Raw genomic sequence first — 26,534 nt, 5'->3', positions numbered from 1 at the left:
TTTTTTTTTTTGCATAACTGAGTGATATTTCTGAAGCTGTGGTCAGAGTGTAGAGTCAGCCCTAATACAGCACCCCTGCAGCATGTAGCACTAAGAGGCTTATTCAAGGGCTCAAGAGTTGGTGAGAGGTGGTAGCGCCATGGTTAAGGCATCGGAAGGTCACAAGTTAAAATACAAGCTGCCTTTGCTGGGCCCTTGAGCAAGGCCCTGATCCCTCCCCTGCCAAATGCAGTAAATGTAAGAGTGGCAGCTTGGACATACCAGGGTTTGAACTCCCAACCTTCCGATCAGTAACCCAGAGCCTTAAATACTGATCTACTAACTCCCCTTAAATGGTAACTGATGACAAATAATCAAACGAAATACAATCCGTCCCACAAATTGTCTGGTGATGTTCCAGTTGGCAAACATTAAATCTTGTCTCTTCTCTTTATTTTTGTTTGCAATTTGAATTGAGATACCTTCACTCCTTCTCAATAATGAAGTCACTGATTGCTGTTTTTTTCACAGCTTTCACAATATTCCTGTCATCAAGTGCTTTGATGTTCGGTTGTTTCTACACCAGTGGGGTTTTTTTTTGTCAGGATATTCCAGATTGTTGTATTGGCTATGCGCAATACTTGTGCAATGACTCTGAGAATTTTCTGTCTTTTCTCTGATTACATTTTCCCATAGACAGCTTTTGAACAACAAATATAGCCTTCACAAGTGAAACCCTGCGTTTGAAACCAAAAGTTGTCATTTAAAGCTATTAAAAGCTTGCACAATGAATCTAAGAGGGAACAAGAAACACCTGTCAGTCGCATGTTCCGATATATGTAATTACTTAAAAAATGGACAGTCTCAAATGCATGCTATTCTCGGAGTTGTTTCACGCATATATGTGTAAATAGCAGGATGTCCCTCACCACAACATTTGTGCATGTAATATCTCAGAGCAGTTTTCCCAAACACATCCCACTTTAACTCCACGACACTTAGAATACGAAAAATTAATATTTAGTATATTGCAAATCTTCCATCCATCCAGCCATCTTCTCCCGCTTATCCGATGCCGGGTCGCGGGGGCAGCAGTCTAAGCAAAGATGCCCAGACTTCCCTCTCCCTAGACACTTCTTCCAGCTCTTCCAGGGGGACACCAAGGCGTTCCCAGGCCAGCCGGGAGACATAGTCTCTCCAGCGTGTCCTAGGTCTTCCCCGGGGTCTCCTCCCAGTGGGACGCGCCCGGAACACCTTCCCAGGAAGGCGTCCAGGAGGCATCCGGAACAGATGCCCGAGCCACCTCAGCTGACCCCTCTCGATGTGGAGGAGCAGCGGATCTACTCTGAGCTCCTCCCGAGTGACTGAGCTTCTCACCCTATCTCTAAGGGATCGCCCAGCCACCCTGCGGAGAAAGCACATTTCGGCCGCCTGTATCCGGGATCTTGTCCTTTCGGTCATGACCCAGAGCTCATGACCATAGGTGAGAGTAGGAACATCATCTGCAAAGGGCAAAGACGAAATCGTGTCGTCACCAAACCGGACACCCTCCGACCCCTGGCTGCGCCTAGAAATTCTGTCCATAAAAATTATGAACAGAATATATATATTGCAAATCTTGTTTTGTTAAATAATGTTCCACTCCATTTTCTTTTCAGAGTCCCACTGCATTCACACAGCTCTGTTATCTTAATACTATGAGCTCTTTGGAATATTCCACAAGTTTAATTGGATGTCATGGGAAGAAAAATTTCTCTCATTTGTCATGATTTTATCTTTATTTGCAATTATACCTACAGACGAGGCCACTTTGAAAGTGCAATCCATTTACTTTCAATCTGGTTATTCATTTCAGAGACAAATGTTCAGGAATGAACCCTTGATCATATAATTTCTGGAAACGAGTTGACACTTTCCAAACAGTTTAATGCGTGTTTTCACAGATTTAATGGTGAAAACGATCTTTTAAGATAAGCACTTCTACTACTTCATATTAATGTTCTTAAGGCGCTCCTTGAACATGCAGAACTTTTGGTGTTCCTTCTGTACTAAAGGAAACCTTGTACAGGTCTATATTTAACACAAACAGCTATGTAAAAACCCAAAATAGCCTCTTCAACCTGTATTCTTAAAAGTTGACCCCAATGCCATCAGGGTGTTGAGCGACTGCATTTTCATGTGGCGGCTTAACTAATTTTGAAATGCACGTTTCAGCCTTGACCACAATGGTCTGTGAAAAAGGAACAAGCTTTCAGAGGGTGTTCAATAGGAAACACCGTCAACAGTCATTGGTCTAAATATAGTGCATCTAACATTCTGTGTGTTTGCATACACAGGAAAGAGAATCTTGTCAAAGGAAATGACAAATACTGTGTGACTAAACTGAACAATTGGGGGGTAAAATAAAATGCATGATATGCATTTACAAGAAGAGGCTGTTTGTAGCTGGGAAGCTACATGTTTACTTATTTACTGTAAGTGACTATAAGATTCTAAGGACCATAGAAAGATAAATGTATTTATTTTATACCTTGGTGAACTCAAATGTGCATGCACAGAGAATTTTTTCTTTGTTACCAGAATATACTATATCTATTAGGGCTGGTACGATTCATCGATTCGTATCGGTGCATCGGCATGAAAATTAACGACGTGATGCATCCATTTAAAAAAGTGTGCATCGGTTACAAGTTGGCAATTGTATTGCAATGCATCACTTTTAACAATTTGCAAGTGTAAAAAACAATTTATTCATATATATATATATAACTATGTGTACTGTGCTAAACTTTTATTTTATAGAAAGTAAGCAATAATTTGTGACTAATATTTTAAATGTACACAACACAACAGAGACTGAGGCGTGTCCTGGGAGTCACATGGAATATAAATTAACATGGCAGAGGTTGAGCTGCAGCTTTCCAGAGACAGAAAAGAAAAAGAGCATCTGGTTTAATTGATTCTTCTTTATTTTTATTTGTAATACAAAGGCCTGTTTGTGAAAGGGCCATGCAGGGAATAATGTCTACATTGTTATATCTGCAATCTGTAACTAGTTTAAAAATGTGTTTATTTGCTTGAATATTTTTTTCTGTTTTTTAATACAACCAGGACGCATCAGCTCTCATATGTTGTACATTAAAGTCTACAGCTCAACCAACCTATTTGCTGCACCCACAAAGAATGAAGGAAGATGGCAGCAATTCTCACCTTGTCATCTCTCTGTATCATTTAATTCATCTTAAAAATAGCTGAGTCATGCTTGACTGTCTCCGTCCTTCTTCTTACTCAAACACAAAGGCAATTCATCTGCAGGGCTGCTGCAGTCCTGGGAACTGCACATTAAGTCCTGTGTGAAACTGTGATCAAGATTAATTATTATCCGATGTTTGTTTTCTAAGAGAGGAGAGAGAAAGGCCTTTACTTATACATACATATACATCACAGCACAATTAAATCCTTTCACATTTCCCTGCTTGTTATGAAGCTGGCATCAGAATGAAGGGTCAGGAATAATACAACATCCCTGGAGCAGAGCCCCTTGGTCGAAAGACTAGTAATGGCAGCTTGGCAGGGGCTTGAATACCTGACCTTCTGATAAGTAACCCAAAGCCTTAAACATTGAGCTGCAACTACCACAGTTTTCTAGGACAGATGATATTACAGATGGGATGCATTTTACATTTCAATTAATTATTTTTATTCGTGGACTGCTTTTAACAGTGGACATTGTCTCAAAGCAGCTTTACAAAGATAAAGCAGTGATAAAAGTATGTATAAGTTTGTTGCTTATAATTGTAAGTTTGTCCCTAACGAGTGGGCCAGTGGCGACTGTGGCAAAGACAAACTCTCTAAAATAGCATGATGAAGAAACCTTGAGAAGAACCAGATTTAAAACGGATCCCAGTCTCATCTGGTTGGAACCGAATGTTTATTCCCACTGAGCGAGTGACTGCTGCTACTGCATAAGAACATTTGCAATAATCATCATCGTCAGGTTCCTTATTAAATGTTTTTATTTTGCACATCTGCAATAATATCTATAACATACTATATATATTATTATATTAATATATATTATATATATAATAGTATAATTATATATACAGTATATATACAGTACAGACCAAAAGTTTGGTTTATTTTCATGACTATGAAAATTGTAGAGTCACACTGAAGGCATCAAGGGCTATTTGACCAAGAAGGAGAGTGATGGGGTGCTGCGCCAGATGACCTGGCCTCCACAGTCACCGGACCTGAACCCAATCGAGATGGTTTAGGGGTGAGCTGGACCGCAGAGTGAAGGCAAAAGGGCCAACAAGCGCCAAGCATCTCTCTGGGAACTCCTTCAAGACTGTTGGAAGACCATTTCAGGTGACTACCTCTTGAAGCTCATCAAGAGAATGCCAAGAGTGTGCAAAGCAGTAATCAAAGCAAAAGGTGGCTACTTTGAAAAACCTAGAATATGACATTTTTCAGTTGTTTCCCATTTTTTTGTTATGTATATAATTTCATATATAATTCCACATGTGTTAATTCATAGTTTTGATGCCTTCAGTGTGAATCTACAATTTTCATAGTCATGAAAATAAAGAAAACTCTTTGAATGAGAAGGTGTGTCCAAACTTTTGGTCTGTACTATATATATATATATATATATATATATATATATATATATATATATATATATATATATATATATATATATATATATATATATATATATATATATATATATATATATATATATATATTCAGTGCTCAAGGGACTGTTAGAAATAAATGTCAAAAATGCAGATATTTTATACTGACTTATGACTTGCCCAGAGCAAAATGTGCCAGGAATATTGCACTGATCAGCACTTCCATATTATTGAATAAGGCCTAAAGTTTTCTGTTTTCAGTAAAGAACTATTAAATTGAATATACACACAAGATATTTTTTATTAATTAATTTGTCCTGGTAGCTCATACATCCACATTCAGACAGTCATTTGCACTCTTACACAGGTTACACAGGTAGGGGCATTTGTGGGAAAAAATAATAGCAGGATAATAACAATAATATTAATAAGAATAAATCATTTTGTCTTTAGGAAACTGTATTGTCAAACTGCCACTCTTGGGCCCTTGAACAAGGCCCTTACCCCTCTGTGCTTCAGGGGTGCTATATCATGGCTGACTTTGTGCTCTGACCGGAGCTTCTGCCAAGATGGGATATGTGAAGAAAAGTGTTTCACTGTGCTATTATGTATATGCGACAAATAAAGGCTTTTTTATTCTATAATAATCGACATTTATCCTCCAGTAAATGTTTTTTGTATACCGTAGTGTGTAAAATACTAAGTATTAGACTGAACATTCTAGGATTTCAGTCTTATTTTGAAGTTTGATTAGATTAGATTAGATTCGATTAGATTAGTATGACTGTAGGCAAAATATAAAAATGACCAATTTACACAATGTAGCGGTTACACATTCATGAAAATCCTTATCATCTTGCGCCATCTCATGGTCACAAAGCGTACTAACAATTTTCTAGAAAATCTGGGTTTCAAAGCATCAACAATTAGAAAAAAATAAATAAAAATACAATTATGACGTATACTGCTATAAACAAAAATTATTATTAGTTTTGTGTATGGCTTTCTGAATACCTATACACTCAAATACTCCATAAAGAGAGATGAAATCAGGGTACAGTACATGGTTATATAATAAAGGTGTTTATTTACAGGGTGCACTACATAGGGTATAATAACAAACATGATAATATACAATAAAAAAAACATTGAAATGTAATTCTTTAATCTTAGACTTAATACAAAAACCGTGCATTACTAAATCAAAAATGTAATGACTCTATCTATCTCTTTTTTTCCAGGCCTGTAGTGTACACTCTCTCTCTCTCTCTCTCTCTCTCTCTCTCTCTCTCTCTCTCTCATTTTTAATAACTCTGTACTTTACTATAATAGGGCGCTGTTAGTGACGCACTGCATGACGTGCAGGTCAGAGTTCATGGTGGAGAAACATGGCGGCCTCCAGAGGAACAGTGGTGTTAAAGGCGATAAAGAAGATAGTGGTTCAGTTTTGCCCTTTCGAAGCCAATGTTCGAGCCACACGGTATACATTCTTATTTATTTACTATTATTTATAACTGAAAACAGGTATTTGTTGTGTTAAATTGTGGCGTGTCCCTCGTAAAAAAAATATCCAAATCTGCTACAGATTGAATTAAACCTTTTATTATACTGTGTTATTTTATTACTGTCTTATGTCTGTGATGTTACTGGCTTCATTAGATAATTTCAGACCTATAAAATAATTAAACAATTACCATACAGGAACACCTGCTCATTCATAAAGATTTCTAATCATGTAACAACAGCACTATGCATGAAATCCTGCAGATACATTTTAAAGATCACACTGGAGAAAGTGTCTTCTCTGACTTTCAGAAATCTCCTGGGATCAATTACAAATCAGTCTAGTTTTTACACAGAATGGTGTGGAAAAATAAAAAACCCTTTTGTGATTGTAAAAAGTCTCCTGGATGAGACACCTTGCTGATAAGAGAGAACATGAGAATGAGCAGACTCATTGCATCTGACAGGAAGTCAACAGTAGCACAAATAATCACTTTTTTACAACCGTGCTGATCAGAAAAGCGATCCAGTATGCACACCAGTTCAATCCATTATTCTGTTGTGGATTAGCGATAGCAGAAGTAGGCTATATCAGCTTCCAGTCCTATAAGCCAAGAACAAGAATCTGAGGCTGTCATAAGCATAGATTTACCCGAACTGTCATACATAAAAATAATAAACTGCAGCGAAAAATAATTTTTAATCACTAAATGTTTGTTTTAATGATTCACCAAGCCTCAAATCAAACCCCAAAATCCACCATGATGCACAAATCCGGCAATTAAAACCGTCCGTGTGGAAACGTAGCAAAGATTCTGTTTGTTGTCCTGATGATTTATGCAATTTAAAACACCATATTTACTTTCAAACATTTACAAGAATATTTTGTCTTCATGCTCCATGTTGAATGTGGTTTGACTGATAATAAACATACATTTGCATAAAGCATCAATATTTGTCCATGTTGATTAGTGTATTAAGAATAAAAAATATATTCATTTAAGGTACATTTAGAACAGATAAAAATGTGCGATTATGTTGCGATTCAATATTATAATCAACTGACAGCCCTAATATTATATAAAAGTGTAACGTTGAAAAGCAGCAAAATTATCATTATGATGTATTAAACAAATGAGTTCATGTGTTGTGAGAAATCATCCACACTGTATTTAATGTAACATGCTTTGTCTACAATTAACTGAAGCATAGTCTATTTTGCATACAATTATGATTCAGTGTAAGTTTTGTTTTTCACCAGGAAACATGCAACTGAAAATCATATTGGAGTATTTATGTAATATACACTATATGGACAAAAGTATTGGGACACCTGACTTTTCCAGCCAAATGTGTTTCTTTCCCCTGTAACCACAATGTTGGATGTCTTTGAATGCGATAGAATTATATTTACACTAACACAGATGACAGATGACCTTATCCAGAGAGACTTATGATTGCATTTATACAGCTGAGCAGTTTGAGAGCCCAACAATGGTAGTTTGATGGGTAGTGGGATTTAAACTCATGACCTTCCATACAGAAGTCCAATGTCTTAACCACTGAGATACCACTTCAGAAATTGTTTCCTTCATTTAAACTACGAGACCCAAATCTGTTCCAGCATGACAATGCCCCTGTGTGCAAATCCAGATCCATGAAGATATGCTTTACATGGTTTGGAGTGTAAAGCTTTGGAATTCCCTCCCCTTTGATCGCTGCTGAATGAATGTTCAGAAACCACATATGAATCTAATGGTCAGGTGTCCACATGTTCTTCATATGGTGTATGTAAATGCTGCATTAAAACATTTTTATACATTTTGTTATGGGTTGCTGAGTTTTTTTTGTGACAAATCTTGACATCTTTAGAGACTTTCTCGTCGTGGTTGGATCGGAAAAGGCCAGGTCTACAAACATGAACTGTGAAGTTGTAGCAGAAGTGAAACACGACCGGTCAGATCCTGTGATCGACATCACATTCAGTAAGTGACCTCAGTAAGAATATTTTCCATTGTGTGCATTCTGACAAAGAATGATTACATAAAAGAGGTCAGGAAATAGTTGTCTTGAACTACAGCTGCATTTGTCATTATATGTATAGGACACTCTTCTTAATATGGCTTTTGTTTCACAGTGGATGGTGAAAGGTTACTGATGAAAGGAGCCAATCTGACAAGCCAAGAGATGCTTTCAGCCCTACAGACAAGATGCATTGCTAAAGACCCTCAGTCCAAAGCCACAGGGAAGAAGTAGAGGTGTTCTCTGTTTGTATATGATTTTTGTTTATTTATTAGCTTTTCATTTAATAAAACTTTCTTAAATTCTAAAGTAGTCTTTTGGTTGTCTGCACCACACCATTACACAGTGTGTTTTCTTACACAATTAAATCATCAGTCAAAGAAACCAGTGTAGAAACCTATTGGAATCAGGATGCTCATTGACATCCTAACAGTCTTTATTGGTATCCAGTAGATACCTACATGATACACAAGTCACAAAATGTGATCTCTTGGTCTTTAATGGTATCTTTTTAGACATAAAATCCCACTAATTGTAATGTAAACACCTGTGTAGATCCTCGTTAAAGCTTCGGTTAAAACCAAGAAAAATTCCCATTATAGCCATTAAAATTGTGACAAATTCTCTGGTGGGTTGCTATTGTTTTGTTTTGTTTTTTCTTCAGCAAAAGACCCAAAGTCTCACTCTTTCTTCACCTTGTTCCTACAATTGTCTGCACATTTCAAGACAATTTACAAATAAACATCTTTTCAAACTAAATTATCACTATGTTTTTGCTAAACGTCTCCAACTGTGTACTGTAGTGATTTTTTTCATTATGTAGTAAAGATGACGGGTTTCCCTTTGGTCCCAGATTTCTTTCTTTCAAGATTCTCCTCTCCACCATCACCCCTGACGTTCTCGCTGGTGACGCTTTCTGTGAAGCTGCTTTGTCTATTGTTAAAAGAGTTCTACAAATAACACTGTGAGAGCTGAACAGAGTTGCACTGGTTTTCCCCAGTTATTCTTCACTTCAAAACTAAACAGTCCATGAGGTTGAGTAAAGAAGCTTTTATTGGCATTTCATGTGTATGGATTGAAATGAGTATTGAGTGTGTTTGAGTTCAAGTTTCTAACAGAACCGTTGACACACAGTTGAGCGTGTGTGTGTGTGTGTGAGTTTGGTGCAGGTGGAGATAAACCTGCTTCGGTCCATGTTACTGGTTGGAACTTGTCTGTATTACATTTTGATTGAGACAAAAATAGTATTAAAGGTTTATTTTATACGTATTTTACCAAAACTATATCATCATGAGGTATTAAAGAAACGACTTTATTCGTGTTGTCGAGGATAAGGATAAGGGTTAAAGTCAAGCTGAGGACATGCTACACAGGGAAACCGAACTCTGGCCTGCCCCCACATTTGGAGAGACATATTTTAAAAATAAAATTTTAAATATAAGGTTTAATCATGTCATATCTGTATTTTATAGTAAAGTTTATACAAAAATTTCCCTTAGTTAATAATATAGTATAATTTTGTGTTGATTCACCCAACAACCAAAAGAATGGTACATTCAACATAATATAAATGTAAATGATTTTATTTTACTTTGATAATAATTCATTATGTTAGTAATAATGCTCTTTAATAAGTTATATATCTCCTAAAATCTCTTCTACTATCCATTACCACTGTGCTCACTGAATATGATCTTGTGTACTATATAATCATATTCATATTATTCGTATCATATTATGAATTCATTTATTATAATTTATTCATATTTATCATAGCCTTACCAACAGGTACATATGTAAATATTTTACACTGCTATCAATGCACTTCTGGTTATAAACTAATTATTTAATCGCCTTGCACCATAACATACCGTGCAATGACAATTAAATTAAATCTAATTTATTTTAATGTAAAGAGTAATGCTCATTTGTCTAAAACCATCATAAAATCTCCAAAATAATACTGGTAGTCTGACAGGCCCCTGTAATTTTCTGTTACAGATTGACTCGGCCCCCAAATAAAGAACGAAAAAATGATTTGGCCCTCACGGAAAAAAGTTTGCAGACCCCTGCACTACATTTTCCATTCCATTGACTCTGCAGATCTTTATTTTAATATAACAATTAATATTTTTATCTTATTTTTGGGGTGCAAAAACCTTGACTGTATCTGCCTCTGAGCAGAGTTTCAGTCTGATGAACTTAACAAGTGTGAACTGAGATGCAAACTCTCACCTACATAAGATCCTGAAAAAAATGGATTTAGGTTTGTAAAGGGTTTGAAAAACCTTTAGAAAAAACAGGGGCAGATGGAGGTCACTAATATTATGAGCATATAGCTGTGTTGCTTATAGCTTAAATAGCTGTAGTAAGCATTAAAATGTACTGGATTATAAAGTAAAAAACTACAGAGTCATATCATTACATTGTATTATTATTTTTAATTATATTATATATAATTATATATAAATAATATATACTATTAATATCATTATTTCTTAAGTATTATGAAATGATACATTATTTGAATAAAACTGTAATAGTTAAGCGGATTACAATTTCATATTATAATATATTATATTATTATTTACTTTAATTTTTTAATCATAAATAGCAATAAAAACAAATAAAAAACCTAATAAAAAAACTATTATAAAATTCTAAATAAAGGGGGCAATGCCAACCTTTATTTAAATAAAACTGCATTAACCCTAACCCTAACCCTAACCCTAGATTACTATTATATTATATTATATTATATTATATTATATTATATTATATTATATTATATTATATTAAATTATATTATATAGACTTTATTTATTTTATTATTAAATCATAAATGATAGGAATCATGCTACATACATTTTATTATAATAAACTTTGGTACAAGTTCTGCCCTATGGCCCTCGGTTATGTTTGATTTTTGGCTGTTTGTGTGAAAAAGTGTTGGCACCTCTGCAGTACCCTATTAGAGAGATGTATTGTAAAGCATCTCTAGTACGTTTACTGTATAAAAATGTAATTAATATGTCCTGCATATTATTTTATATTTGTTTGCATATACATTTATAAAAAAAAAAAAAAAGTGTCCTTCCTTTTTTTTTTTTTTGCTTTGAGTTTTTTAAACCCACTCATGAACCTTGTCCCTCATTCTGCGCTGCACTGGTGGAATAAAGCGGAACGACACCCGGTGACGTTTCGCGCGTTGATTGGACAACCCAGACGTGCGCGTGCTGCACTAACGGTATATAAAGAGCCGGGGTAGACCGTTACTCGTGCTGGTTTAGAACTAACAGGAAACTGAGGTTTATTATTGTTTAAAGTAGGAGTAAACAAAAAATTTGCAAAAAATGGTGGATCAATTTGTGGGAACATGGAAAATTATTTCCAGTGACAATTTTGACGAATACATGAAGGCACTTGGTATGTTTGCATTTACTTTTATATATATATATATATATATATATATATATATATATATATATATATATATATATATATATATATATATATTTCAATGTGTATTAATAGATAGATAGATACAACTTTATTGTTATTGCATAGTACAGGTACACAGCATGGAAATGCAGTTTGGCATCTACCAGAAGTGCAAAAAGTGGCAATTGTGCAAATAGTGCAGGTCTAGTTGCTGTGTTTATGGTCTATGTGATCCTGAAGGTCATGGCATTAAGTATAAATGTGTACTCATAGCCTATTTGCTGTCTTTCTGTTTTGTTTTGGGTTGTGCCCACAAAATTTTGCACTATATATGAGTTATTGTATTTTCCCAGCTAACAAATCACATACGAATGTTTAAGAAAATGTCTTGAGGATATTACAATTTAATCCTACAACTGTTATTATATATTGAAATACCTACAAATGAATTTCCCCCGTTCCGCAGGTGTGGGCTTTGCCACTCGTCAGGTGGGAAACAGGACCAAGCCTAACTTCATCCTCAGCGTCGACAACCAAGGACTGATCAGCATGAAGTCGCAGAGCACTTTTAAAACGACCGAGGTCAAATTCAAGTTGAACGAGTCGTTTGAGGAGACCACTGCCGACGACAGAAAGACCACGGTCAGTAATGAGTTCTGCAAGACTTACACGTCTGATAACGAGTGCAACTCTCTTATTGTCTATGGACATTTGTGTGTGTGTGTGTGTCTTGTCTCTGTGTACAGACCGTGGTGAGCCTCGAGAACGGAAAACTGGTGCAAAAACAGACCTGGGATGGCAAGGAGACCACATTAGAAAGAGAATTGAATGATGGAAAATTAATAGCGGTGGGAATTTTATTTATGATATTATGATATTTCTAAAAATTTATAACATGCACATATACTTTGTTCGAAACGTCTTCTTTTTTTTATGCTCTAAAAATGATTGTATTTATTTTGTGAAAATTGTCTAACATTTTGCAGCGAACATTGTATATATAGACCCTTATATAAGATATAATTGTTAGACAAATTAACATTCTGCATTTTTTTTTAGTTATTGGGGCTATGATTAATTAGCTATATACTTTAAAAGTGAAATAAGACCTTTGATATTAGTATGGTTGTTGTATGTAATATAATGACCCTGTTATTAAACGCTTCATAATCAGATTCATCTTACAGAGCATAGCGTAGTTCCTCTTTTGTCTCTTGTAAAATCTGATTTCTGCATTTCTCCGCAGACCTGCAGGATGGGAGACGTGGTAGCGGTGAGGACTTATGTGAAAGAAGCATGAACCTGGTTTGAACCTGGTGTTTTTTTTGGAGATGCCTGGCTCAGTTCAATGAGCAGTCATTTATTGTTCTTGTTTTCTTTTGTTCATTCATTTTGGACACTAAAGCCTTTGCATGCAGTGTGTTCCCAGATGCATTTGAGATTAATCTGTGTTATGCATTGAATAAAGATTTGATCATATCTGCCTTTAACCATTTTGTTCGCTTCTTTATTTAACCCTCCAAACTCTGCATATGATTAAATACATGACGTGAAGAAGACTTGCTTGGATTCCCAAAATGACCTCAAGGCTGTCAATGTTAATTTGATCATTGTAGCATCACAGCTGCACTGTGTACTTTTAAGTCTGCTGCAAAAGTATATAAAGTTCAGGATATATAGCCCAGGAAACTACGAGTGCACAACATATTTAAACATAATGGCTAATACTCAAAATATCTAAATGTTTCATTTCTATAGTATTGTCCCTTTAGAAGATCTACTAAAGTGTTGCTGAAATGTAAAGCGTGTCCTCAATGATATTTTCTCTCTGTGTTAAAAGTCACAGGATGTCCTTTTCTTTCTTTTTGTTTTTCTTCAAAAGTTTCCTTTCAACATAGTTTTAAAATGTGTACGGAAACGAGATCACAGGTCACCTTGCCTTTGTTCACTCTGACCTGCACTGAAATCCTAGATCGTTCCACTCATGGCCATTTTCCCAGGGGAGGAAAAAGAGGAGATGCGTTGATTGCAGTTAACAGCAAAAACAGATGAAACAGGAGCATTGTGGGGCAATTTCCTACAACCCATTTATTCAGAAAAACAATGCACTTTTCTATTCTTGAGACCATACAAAGTTTAGATAAAGGGAGGTGGTACTGGGAAAAAAATACTACTGGAATTGTTTCCAGTTTATCTCCTGAGCATGCTGAGTTCAAACAAGGAGGACATGTGATCACAATTTACTTCAGATCTATTTATTGTTACTGCACAGGAGATCCTTCAGGGATCACGGCAAGGATCTGTGCAGCTTTGCCTGTGTGCAGTAAAACAATGTATGTGTGTTTTTGGTGAAATGAGTGAAAGTGAAATTCTTGATGGGACTGATTTGTAATGAAGGTTGGTCAGTGTTCACAAGGGGAAACAAAGGTTGATGTGCAGAAGTGTTCGAGGCTGGGATGTGTTTTTGTGTGAAAGGGGAAACGAGGACAAAAAAATTTGTTTATTTCAGTGTATGTGTAGCCTTCTGTCATATCTATATATACAGTATATATATATGCAATATTTAGTACTACTCACCAAAATCCAACGTGATGATAGTTGCTGATTATCTCAGTTCTGTTCAGTTGGTTACAGATACAGTACATGGATGATGATGTGAAGTGCATGCGCTCAGCAGACATTTTGATAGCTGTTCTAATTGAATACAATCTAAATTAGTGAGGCTTGATCAAATTGCGAGATGTCACTCAGCTAGCATATATTTAGGCAGACTGACTGATTTTTCTAGTCAGTTTGTTAAACCGACTCCATAGAGAACATAATCTTTGATAGAAGCTTTTATCTAGAACAAAAAATTGAATTCCAGAAACAAAAGAACTACATTTAGATTTCCAGATTGACTGTTTTCTATAAAGTACTTATGAGCGAAATGCCTCGAGGTTTTATTGATCATTTAGTTACATGCAATTTATGCACAAAAAGAGATTATCGGATGCAAGTCCCACTTGCATTGTTCTATTTCAAGAACTAAACTATTTGTGAAATTGTTTACAACTATAGGCCTGTGGAATGCTGTATACACTGCACCACTATTGTTTTAGTGTGTTGCATCCCGGGTGTACACACATGACAGGAAGCTGAACTATTGTAGGCTTTATTAATACAGTGGGATTACTGTGGTGTCATTTTGACTTGGATGCTGTTTTTGACTGGACAGACAGTTATTATAGGAATTAAGTCATATCCTTTAAGGAACATCTGGAAAGCTACACTCCAGGAGATCATTTCCACCCTTCCGTTGTCCGTTCTCGTTATCAAACACACAATGCTGTTACACAATCCTGCCTGGTCTAGTCGAATCACAAGGCCAAGGCTACTGTCTTTGGTCCCACAGTTTCCAGCATCCTTTGGTGTTCAAACAACACCTGAGGTCATAAAATCTATGGGTAAAGGTCATAAAATTCTGGGGCAGGGGCTTAATTGTTACTGTTGTGTGTCTGTGTTTTGCTAATCCAGGAACATTATTTCTGGAATGTATTGAAATGTATTGACCGTATTTAAATGTTCCAGAGCATATATTTCTGCAATATTATAATTGCAAGATTTTTCCAGCAATGTTGTAAATCGTTAGTTTTAATAATTAAATTTCTTGCTAAATGGATTATTTATTCCAGGATTATTTATTTATTTATATCTTTAATCTTATATACCACAACATCCTCTTCATGTGTACCATTACAAACACAGAGACATTCCTTCTACTAATGATGATCTGGGGAAGCGGTAGCTCAGTGGTTAGGATGTTGGCACCAAGCTGCCACTGCTGGGTCCTTATGGAACATACCATGACCCTCATTTGCTCAGCTATAAAACTGAGATAATTGTTATGTGTCTTCATGGAGCTGGATTTTGTCCTGTTGGAACAGGTTTTAGTTTTATAGTGCAGGCGAAGGCAAAATATTATTCTACTTTATTCAAAGACATCTAAAACAATTGTGTGCCTTTAATTTTGTGGGAATGGTTTAGGAAAGAATAAAGTGTGGCTGGAAAAGTCAGGTGTCCCAATTCACACATTTTCGGTAATTTACAATGATATTACAAGGTCATTATCAGTTAGATACATTTAACTTTAAAGAGACATTAGTCTTACATTCGTTACACAAATGAATTAAAAGTTAAAAATGTCATTTACAGCAGTGGTCCCCAACCTTTTTTGCGTTTAATGTCAGACAATATTTTCACAGATCGGCCTGTAAGGTGTAATAAATACAACAAAACAAAAAATCATACGACCGGAATAAAAACTGATATTTTCTAAATATAATAATTAAATGTTAATTCACTGTGTTGTTTTTTGTTTATTTTGCTAGCTTGGGGGTTTGAATTTAGAGGTAATGTATTATGTGTTAGCGGCCGGAGCAGCCACTTTAAGAAGGTAGAGGATGGAGGTAAGACATGTGACCAAGGCATCATGACATGTATCAAGAGTGAGTCATAGACAGATGTGGCGGAGAGAATCTGGTCATTTTCCAAAATAATACATCATTCAAAATCAAGTAATAAATAAAACAGAAATAATATAAGTTGTGTATTCTTTCTGTGGGGTTATTGATGCCATTTTATCCAGAGCGACTTAAATTTGATAATTCATACAACTAGGCAGCTATGGGGTTAAGGGCCCTGCTCAGGGGCCCATAAATGTGACCCAGATTTGAACTCACGATCTTTAGATCCAAAGTCCAATGCCTTAACCAATAAACTACCATCTATCATGTTAGGTGTTTGTAAAGGCTGTGGTTGAGTCGTCAGACACAGGCATTCAGAGTAAAAAAAAAAAAAACATTTATCAGGTTCATGCCTGTTTAGCTCCCCCACTAAAAGTCAGGGGTCAGGACTAAGAAGCTTGTTACCATGCAACAAGACTTTCTAGAATGCCAAATGCATTTCTATTGGAGGTAGTGACCAATGGTTATCACTTTTCATGAAAAAAGTCAAACTCACCACAAATTCTAGCAACAATTTGTTCCATAGTTCTATCACACAATGGAAATAAATTAGAACCACGCACAGGCACATTTGTCTACAAAAGCTGAATTTTTTCATAGATTGCACTTTCTCAGAATATAAAATCTCAGACACAGGCCCATGTTAAACATGATGAAGAAACACTATATGAATGTTGAATGTATCAAAAAGCTCTTGAACCTCACCATGATATTGGAATTCTGATGTGAACAAAATCATGCTTTTGAATCCACCTCCCCCTTTCACTCAAAGCAGTAACCCACAGCAGGAGAGCAGCTCAGTATGGAGCTGTGAATATGGTGATCTTTAGCCTCTTTAGAGTAAAACAGCAGCATAGAGCCAGGTGCGGCTGGCCACAGATGTACTTCAAACAAACGAACAGAAAAGTCTCATTTTCCTGTAGGCCAAATCATCATACAATATGTTTTCTATTTCAGGAAACTAGTTGTAGAGGTTCATAAAACATCTGAAGACTATTGATGTTTAAGGAAGAAATAAAACATGGAAATTTACATTTAACAATGGGGTTGTGTGTGATGAGGCCTGACACAAGAAGCTTTTGCTACCACCCTAAGGATGATTGTTCTTTTAATAACCGCACATCCTAAAGTGTTTAATTTGTCTTATACTGAGGCAACCTAACAACAGTTACGATTTTTAATTAAATGTTAATGACACAATATATATATATATATATATATATATATATATATATATATATATATATATATATATATATATATATATATATATATATATATATTTTTTTTTTTTTTTTTCTTCCTCCATTTATGACATGCTTTGTGATGGTCAATACACTCTACTCTCCTCTATTCCACTCAAATAAACGCCAATCTATTCTACGTTTGCCCTCATTAGGAGCAACTTACAATTATCGCATTTGTATATGCTAAGAATTTGAGGTTTAAGGCTCAACAGCAACAGCTTGTTGGTGCTGTGATTTGAACTCACAAAATTTAAAACTCCACAGTCCAACACCTTCCGATATCACATCCAAAAATTTGTACCACCTGACTTAAACCGTGCCTCACAAGACTGACATAAACCTGTTATAAACATGTCACATGAAATCACCCTTATCCAGAGCAACTTAGATTAAGATCTTTCACACAAATAAGCAGCTAAGGAGTCAAGGGCTTTGGACAGAGGCCCAGGAGTGGCAGATTGGTGTGGCTTGGATTTAAACTCAAAAACTTCAGTTCCAGAGTCCAATGTTTTAACCGCTAAGCGACCACTTCCTCTGCAAGTATGATCAGTCATGAGATTCCTTTACCAGTTATACAATGCTGGAACAATTCTATTTTATTTGATTCGATTCAATTCGATTCTAAACTCAAATATATAAGCTAAGTTTATAGGCTCAAATTCACCAAACCACTAATCAAGAAAAAGTGTTTTACAAATCAGTAATACTGGAGACTCTTTTAATATCTATAATTACAGTGCACATTGTTTTGAATAAATAATGTATTTGAATATATTAGAGTGTACTAACATAAACTTATGTATTGCTGCTGGAAATACAGGCACTGTTATAGAGTTGGACATTAATCAAAACCTTCCGAATAATCACAATCAAGCATTGATTGTGTTATAAATATAATATTATTTTATTATTATAAATATGATAATAAAATATAAATGTGTTTATTGAATTTAGATCCAGAGGGAACAGTATTATTTATATTTCTATAGAAGCGATCATGGACAAGAGCCGACAGTATGAGCAAAAAAAAGAAAAAAGAAAAAAATGTATTAATAGTTTACATAACTTGCTTATTGAAAAATATTTCCCTGCCATGACTCATAGCCGTTTTACGTCATTTTGGCATATAACCATAAAAAGATGAATGTTGTCCTCAATTAACTTCATTGTGTTCCCGTGTGTGCAACATTTGTGCCAGACCTAAACAGTATCTAGAGATGCTTATCAGCTTACAACAGTGCAGTGGGAAACAAAAGGGAGGTCAACGGGACATGGGTGGAAATGTAAGGCAATGGTGAAGGCTCGCTGCCAGGGGTTTCATTGGAAATTTGGTACAAATAGTGTCTTTGGATAGCAATCCATATTCTACAGTATTCTGGCCTTAGGATGTCAATGCATGCATTTTTTTTTTATATACTGCTTAAAAGTACTCTCTCCAATGAATAATAAACAGATAAAAAACATTGTTTCATCTGAAGTATCTGGCTTGCCAGGCCTAGATTACCGAACCATTAAAAATGTCTATTTATCAGCACATAGTGTTTTCTAAAAACATTGTAAAGATTAAAGCATCCTAACTAGAAGATCAAGGGGGTGTTTAATCTGATAGGCCCCTGTCTACGTCAACAAGATTGAAGTAGTGCATGTTTCCAACTTTGAGTTCCTGGGTGTGCACATCTCTGAGGATTGGTCCTGCCACCAAAACACCTCGATTCTGGTTAAGAAAGCTTGTATGTCCCCTGAGATTTTAATTCGGAATTTACTGTTGCATCATATGGAGCATCCTGACTAACTCAATTACACTGTGGTATGGCAGTTCCATGACGTGTGAAAGAAAAACCCTGCAAAAGGTGGTGAAAACCGACCAATGCCTCGTTGGTACCAACTACCTGCCACTGAGCATCTTCACCACAGTAGATCTCTGCACAGAGCACACAACATCAAGGGCTCCTCACATCCCAGGCACAAACTGTTCAACCTTTTTCTTTCCAGGAGGTTTGTATCAGAACCAGCAGGTTCAGGGCCAGTGTTTTCCATACAACCATCATTCTACTGAACTTTACACTACATCATAGGACATTGATGTCTCACTGATGCTTCAATGCTTTCACTGCCTGTAATCATCATGCAGTTCTGCTATACTCTGAACCTACTCTATTATCCACCATAATTATAGATATATATATAATTGTAAATTGAATCAATAGAATATTAAATATAAGCTTTATATATCTGTATATTCACTGTGTATTATATTGGGTACTGTAGGATGTATCTATTCAACCTATCTATTTTCATCTATCTATGCTCACTTGACTTTACCCTGATGATTTCTGAGCAGAGAAGAATGGGAAAGGCCTTGATATGTTTCTATTCTCAGTTTTTCAATAAAAAAAAAAAAAAAATTGTTTAAACATTGGACATGTGGCTGTGAACACAGCGTATGCTGAGAACAGGGAGTTGTGTTTTAGTGTGTAATGGAATTTCGGACAGAAAAATGCTGACAATCTGAAGCCTAAGCTTAGCTTGGTCTCTAAGGAACCTCTAAGTTTTCCCCACACATGGCCACAGATAAGGCAAAGGGAAGGAATCAGGGGAATTTGCCTTGTTTGGGGGATAGAGTTCAGGAGTAGATAAGTTTCCCTACAGCTCTATAGAACCATCCTGAGCTAAGAGGGTAAATTCACCACCAATGTTTTGTAAGTTGTGAGTCATAATAGACTATTTACTCAGAAAAGCTATTTAATCTTTTTGATGTCTTTTTATCCAATGTTTTTTTCCCCATGGATTGGTTCCAGGTCAAACAAGGAATACAATCCCCTTCCTGTAGTAAAGACAACGCAATATGAGCAAGAGAGTATGTAAACATACACAGATTGAGCCTGTTGTCAGTTCAGGGGTGCCTCTGAACATATTAATGATGGTAGCCTGTATCAGAATTAAACCCAAGACATTAACAATGAAAAACAATGGATTCATGAACATCCTTCGATTACTTCCCAACATGACACGCACTTCCACGAACTGTGGGGATAAGATAACATTGGCTTGTAAAAGCTAAAAGGAAACAGGAAGCCATCTGTCATTCGCAATTTCTTTTTTCTTCATGCATGTAAATACAACATTGACCATTCACAATCCATTAAGCCTCAATCCATGATTCAAAATCACAAACAAGACTGCTGGTGTATCCTGTACAACAAAACCACAAAGAGTTTAATGGATAAATATGGCAACATGGCTTATTATTCATGGGGTGAAACTGGACTAAATATGTCTGATACAGCTCAAAGTGGAGCTCTTGCACAGCACAGCTGTGAGTAAAGAAAGCAAACATTATTGTCAGCAGCTTAGGAGTTTTGATCTAGAAATGCAAACGGGAAGTGTTTTATGAAACAGACAGGAATCCATACAGGCTTTAGCGAGATCACAAAAGAATGAGGTGGTGGGAGGTATATGAGAGCCGACTGCAGGATGCTAAGACCCTTAAACAAGTACTTGCCTTCTGGCATAAATAATTCACTTAATTGGCACTGTGTCACACACATACCCTAAAGTACAAAATGCGATCATGCAGACACTATAGCAGAGGATCAGCTTTATAGATCATCATAAAGAGGGGCTTCTTGTATAAATAGACCAGTAGAGTTAAGCCCTACCTCATAGCTGGTAATGATAAACAACATTTATAAAAATCATTCATTTTTATCGTTTGATTTTTAGCTGCAATCAAATTATCTACTTGGTCTTAAAATGCATTCATTCATTCATTCATTCATTTTCTCCCGCTTATCCGTAATTCGGGTCGCGGGGGCAGCAGTCTAAGCAGGCCCCTGCCTCCGACTGCTGCCCAATCCTCATAGCACCGTCCCTTACGGTCCCTCCTGCAGGTGGTGAGCCCACGGGAAGGCGGCCCCACGTCACTCCGACGTTACGGACCTTGATATTTCCCTCGTAAGGGACCCCCGGAGCATAGAGGGTTAAGGGCCTTGCTCAAGGGCCCAAGAGTGGCAGCTTACCGATACCGGGTTTTAAAATGCACTTTTTCAAATATTGGTTTATCCAGGTCTAACAGCACCATCAACTGCAAGCAAATACACAGAAAAATATGAAGACTGTAGTCAATGACTCAGTGAATAGACATGATTTGATCTCCATTTGCAGTGCCATTTTTAAAAACTTGACTCAATAATTAGTTTGTCTCTGCTTATCCTTGTGTTTAATATGTTTGATATGAAGTTTTATCATGCATTTCTAGGGTTAAGTTTATGCCTTTATGCCCACTGCTATATTTTCTGCAACAGTTCCTTGTGTTAACCTGTGCATGTGTTTCATTATTGATCGTGGATTATTTTTTTTAATATTGCCTGCCTTTTGACCCATGCTACAGACAGTGACTACAATTCTTAGCTTTCCCATAATACTAGTGCATAATCCGAGTCTCCCTGCATTTTTGTGCATCTTTTCTGTGCATTATGTTTTTTTCAAAACATCAAATTGTGCAAATTCTACAGGCAAAAAAAATGCAAAAGTATAAATAATTATCAACTGTTTTAAGCTATTTTGGCTGCCCTTTACTCAGGATGTCCAGCTTTTATTGAAAAAAGTCAGTTTTGAAAATGGCCTTGCAACAAATTTAATTTCGTCTCCTCTGTCAACCATTGTGGAATGAAAAAACAGTTATTAATATATTTGAGCTTGTGCAGTTTACTAGCAAGTGCACGCTCTGACCATCCAATCAAAGGATGTGAAAATACTGACATTATTGTACGCCTGCTAGATGGTCCCTGTGTCACCAAATTGAAGTCTAATTGGTTAAAGCAACAGTCTCCTGGTCATATATTTAAAGCTACAGTGCTAGGGTTAGGGTTAGGGTCTAATGAATTAGAATATGGATAAATTATTTACTCTAGCTCACTATATCAGATTTTAGTCCCGAAATAGCTTTGGGAAAGAATCTGTTTGTAGATCGACTAAGCACACACTATCCAAACTGAGAACAAATGACATAAAAACATGGCATATATATATATATATATAGATGTGAGGGTTTGTAATTGTTTGCCCCTCCCTCATTCATTATTCTTATTATGCTGGAATAATTTTATTTTCAAACTACTGTCATACTAAGCAAAATTTCAATGTGTTTAGCTCAAATGTGGTTGTATCACATGATTCTCTCTTTGCTAAACTGCCAGGCTTTGCCATTTTTTTTCTTGATACTTCCTTTTCTAGGTCTTGTGTAATGAATAATTATAACATAAGAACACAAGAGCTCAGGCCATGTTATTGATATTTGAAAACAGCTCTTAAGCAGTATTAATTCACTATGTAGATGAGTGGGTGTAGCATGCAGTGTGGCCTGAAAAATCTGACAAGAGAATGAATAAATTCTAAGGACATATTCTCATGTCCTTTGAGAAAAGAATTTCTGCTTGTGCAGAGGAATTGCTTTAGTGTCACATAGGTCAGATATTAGTCTATTAGTATATCTTTGGTATGACTTTTATACATCTCCTCCTGAGACTCTTAATCACTGTGGTTCTAAATGCACTTCATAACGTCTCCTTCATCAAACATTTATTGATTTAATCTCAGAGCTAGCTTTAAATTAATTGAGAGTAAACTGACATTTACATGACCTATAAAGATACACAGTGATTATTTTTTTTAAACAAAGTGTGGCCACAAATGAATATATATTGATGAAGTTTCTCGAAATCTTTAAAGTCATTAAAAATGTCATTTGTGGCAAATAGTTTATTTTAAGTAGCCTACAAAGATATCAATTCGATTGAATAATTGTGGCCAACAGAATCTAAGCATAAACTTCACTTGATAATGTTACACTTGGAATACTACTGTATATACATAAACTATGCATGAAGACATACTGCTGTCCATCACAAGCGCTGCCTACAGAGGGTGAGAAGTAGAATCATTTCTACCCCTCACACAAACCATGACCTGTTTGCTCATTTGGCAAACACTACACTACAGTGTTGCATAGGCAGACACAAGAACAGTTTTTACAGCTTCTGAACTCTGAACTCAAATGCTGAAGTGTACATAACCATGATGACCCCATCCTAATCTAAGAAAATGAACTGTACATTTCCACTTTGACCCATGTTAAAAAATAAAAACCTGTACTTTACATTATTAATGCTGTTTGCACTCTGTTCCTCAATGTGATTTGCACTACCATGTTACTTGCTTTAGACCTTATTCTCAACATTGACTTTTTGCACATTACTGTATAATTGCTACGTTATTTTTGGCTAGACAGTCACTGCACATTTCTTACTAGTTTTTCTACAGAGTGTACCTCTATATATGCACTCCGTGTTATTTGCACTGAGCTGGTCTCCACTCTGTACCTCACTTTTTATGGAACATAATATTATATATATAACATAATATTTTATATATATATATATATATATATATATATATATATATATATATATATATATATATATATATATATTTATATATATATATATATATATATATATATATATATATATATATATTTATATATATATATATATATATATATATATATATATATATATATATATATATATATATATATATATATATATATAAAATGACACTCTAATCTAATCTAATCATTGACACCATGGTGTCAATGGTCTCCATGGTTTTCTTTTATCACAGCCCATATTTGTTTTTTTTATTCTACAAAATGTCCTCACAAATAATTTATCTTGACAGTTTGTGCTGAAAATATAAAGTACTTTATTTGTGGCATCAAAATATAATTTCTTATATTAGTTGGACACGTTAGTTGGCTGAAGTTGAAATGCTGGTGTCCTCCATCAACTAAATGAGATTATTTGTAACATATACTAGTAATGAGCTGATGGTTCAGTTTGATGATGAGTTTGTGTATATTGTGTCAAAATATCATTTGTATTCTGTTCGCACAGTTTTTGCACATGCGATATTTCCCTGGAAAGTGACATAAAAGTCAGCTAGAGAACAGAGCTAAAACATGTCTGTGAGAACCACTAAATATTCTCTGAACTTTGCTGCTATTCAGATCTTGTGTGCTCACTCAATCCTAGCGGCAAAGTTCAGATAAAAAAAAATGCATTTCATAAGCAATAAGTGACCATCTGGATTTAGATTTAACCCTTAAACAGTATGACCCCACCCCTCTGACTAAACCAGCATCAAGCACACCCACGACTCTCTGTATTTCAACACACAATACACTGAGGCAGACACACACACAAACACACACACACACTTTAACCATAATCCTCGGCTGCTGGTTTCAATAGAGGTCAGCGTTTGCTGGACACAGCTTTTATTTTACACCAATAATTTCTAGGCATTTCTCACCATGGCTTGTCAGAGGTGATCAGACTCACTTTAGTCAATTTTTTCCGTCTGGAAGCCTCCATTCAGAGTTCAGCACAGTCACCGAACAAGCCAGACCTTACTCATTGGCCTAGTGCAGGCGAGTCAGCAAATACTCCCCTGATAGGGAGAAAGCAAGTGACACTGAGTTTAAAATGTATCACAGCTTTTTTGTCAGCTGTCTACCCCAACAGACATCTGGAGGTAAAACCAGTTTGCTAGAGTTTTTCTGTTGCTAGGTTTTGACCTTATAGAATTTGATGAGCTCTTAATCCCACAGAAAGATGCACTCTACATGTACATTTCCAAATCTACATGTACACTTAGATATCTACATGTACACTTTCAGATCTACATGCACTCTACATGTACACTTTCAGATCTACATGTACACTTAGATATTTACATGTACACTTCCAGATCTACATGCACTCTACATGTACACTTCCAGATCTACATGTACACTTAGATATCTACATGTACACTTCCAGATCCTCATGCACTCTACATGTACACTTCCAGATCTACATGTACACTTAGATATCTACATGTAAACTTCCAGATCTTCATGCACTCTACATGTACACTTCCAGATCTACATGTACACTTCCAGATCTGCATGCACTCTACATGTACACTTCCAGATCTACATGTACACTTAGATATCTACATGTACACTTCCAGATCTACATGCACTCTACATGTACACTTCCAGATCTACATGTACACTTAGATATCTACATGTACACTTCCATATCTACATGCACTCTACATGTACACTTCCAGATCTACATGTACACTTAGATATCTACATGCACTCTACATGTACACTTCCAGATCTACATGTACACTTAGATATCTACATGTACACTTCCAGATCCTCATGCACTCTACATGTACACTTCCAGATCTACATGTACACTTAGATATCTACATGTACACTTCCAGATCTTCATGCACTCTACATGTACACTTCCAGATCTACATGTACACTTCCAGATCTGCATGCACTCTACATGTACACTTCCAGATCTACATGTACACTTAGATATCTACATGTACACTTCCAGATCTACATGCACTCTACATGTACACTTCCAGATCTACATGTACACTTAGATATCTACATGTACACTTCCATATCTACATGCACTCTACATGTACACTTCCAGATCTACATGTACACTTAGATATCTACATGTACACTTCCAGATCTGCATGCATTCTACATGTAAACTTCCAGATCTACATGTACACTTAGATATCTACATGTACACTTCCAGATCTACATGCACTCTACATGTAAACTTCCAGATCTACATGTACACTTAGATATCTACATGTACACTTCTAGATCTACATGTTCACTTCCAGATCTACATGTTCACTTCCAGATCTACATGTACACTTCCAGATCTACATGTATACATCCAGATCTACATTTACATTTACAATCCCACAGAAAGATGCACAAGCAGGCACCTATATTATCCTATGGGTTAACTGTATTTGAACAAATAGTGCTTCAAAGCTAACTTTTTATTTGTGTATGGATCGACAAACAAACTAGGTCAGCAGCAGCAGTTATACCAGGCACTGTCCTCACCTAGCGGTCAGTACTGACCAAAAAAAGACAGCAGAAATTAGATTTATCCACACGTTTGCTGAGCTTGTTCTCCATTATATACTAGAGAAATGTTATCACACAGTTGACTTGGGAACATCTGGGGATCATGTGGCAGCCGCTGTAGTCTGTGCCTGGGGTGAGAGATATCCGAATTGACCTTCCCAGCTGGTTGTGC

General features: G+C 35.9%; 2 protein-coding genes across 2 annotated transcripts; both read left to right on the top strand.

The window, feature by feature from the left end:
* The first annotated feature begins 5,954 nt into the window (after nt 1-5,954).
* mrpl53 (mitochondrial ribosomal protein L53) lies at nt 5,955-8,456 on the top strand. Its single transcript, XM_083523867.1, has 3 exons — nt 5,955-6,102; nt 7,998-8,110; nt 8,263-8,456. The coding sequence occupies exons 1-3, from the start codon at nt 6,011-6,013 to the stop codon at nt 8,379-8,381; spliced, it is 324 nt and encodes a 107-aa protein (XP_083379993.1). The 5' UTR covers nt 5,955-6,010; the 3' UTR covers nt 8,382-8,456.
* Nucleotides 8,457-11,413: 2,957 nt separating this feature from the next.
* On the top strand, nt 11,414-13,078 carry fabp4a (fatty acid binding protein 4a). The gene is made up of 4 exons (XM_083523361.1): nt 11,414-11,573; nt 12,055-12,230; nt 12,335-12,436; nt 12,835-13,078. The coding sequence occupies exons 1-4, from the start codon at nt 11,501-11,503 to the stop codon at nt 12,886-12,888; spliced, it is 405 nt and encodes a 134-aa protein (XP_083379487.1). The 5' UTR covers nt 11,414-11,500; the 3' UTR covers nt 12,889-13,078.
* Nucleotides 13,079-26,534: the final 13,456 nt, after the last annotated feature.

This window comes from Silurus aristotelis, assembly GCF_946808225.1.
Source record: "Silurus aristotelis genome assembly, chromosome: 21".
NCBI lineage: Eukaryota > Metazoa > Chordata > Actinopteri > Siluriformes > Siluridae > Silurus > Silurus aristotelis.
The sequence above is the reverse complement of the archived record's forward strand: the minus strand, read 5'-3'. Positions and strand labels throughout refer to the sequence as shown.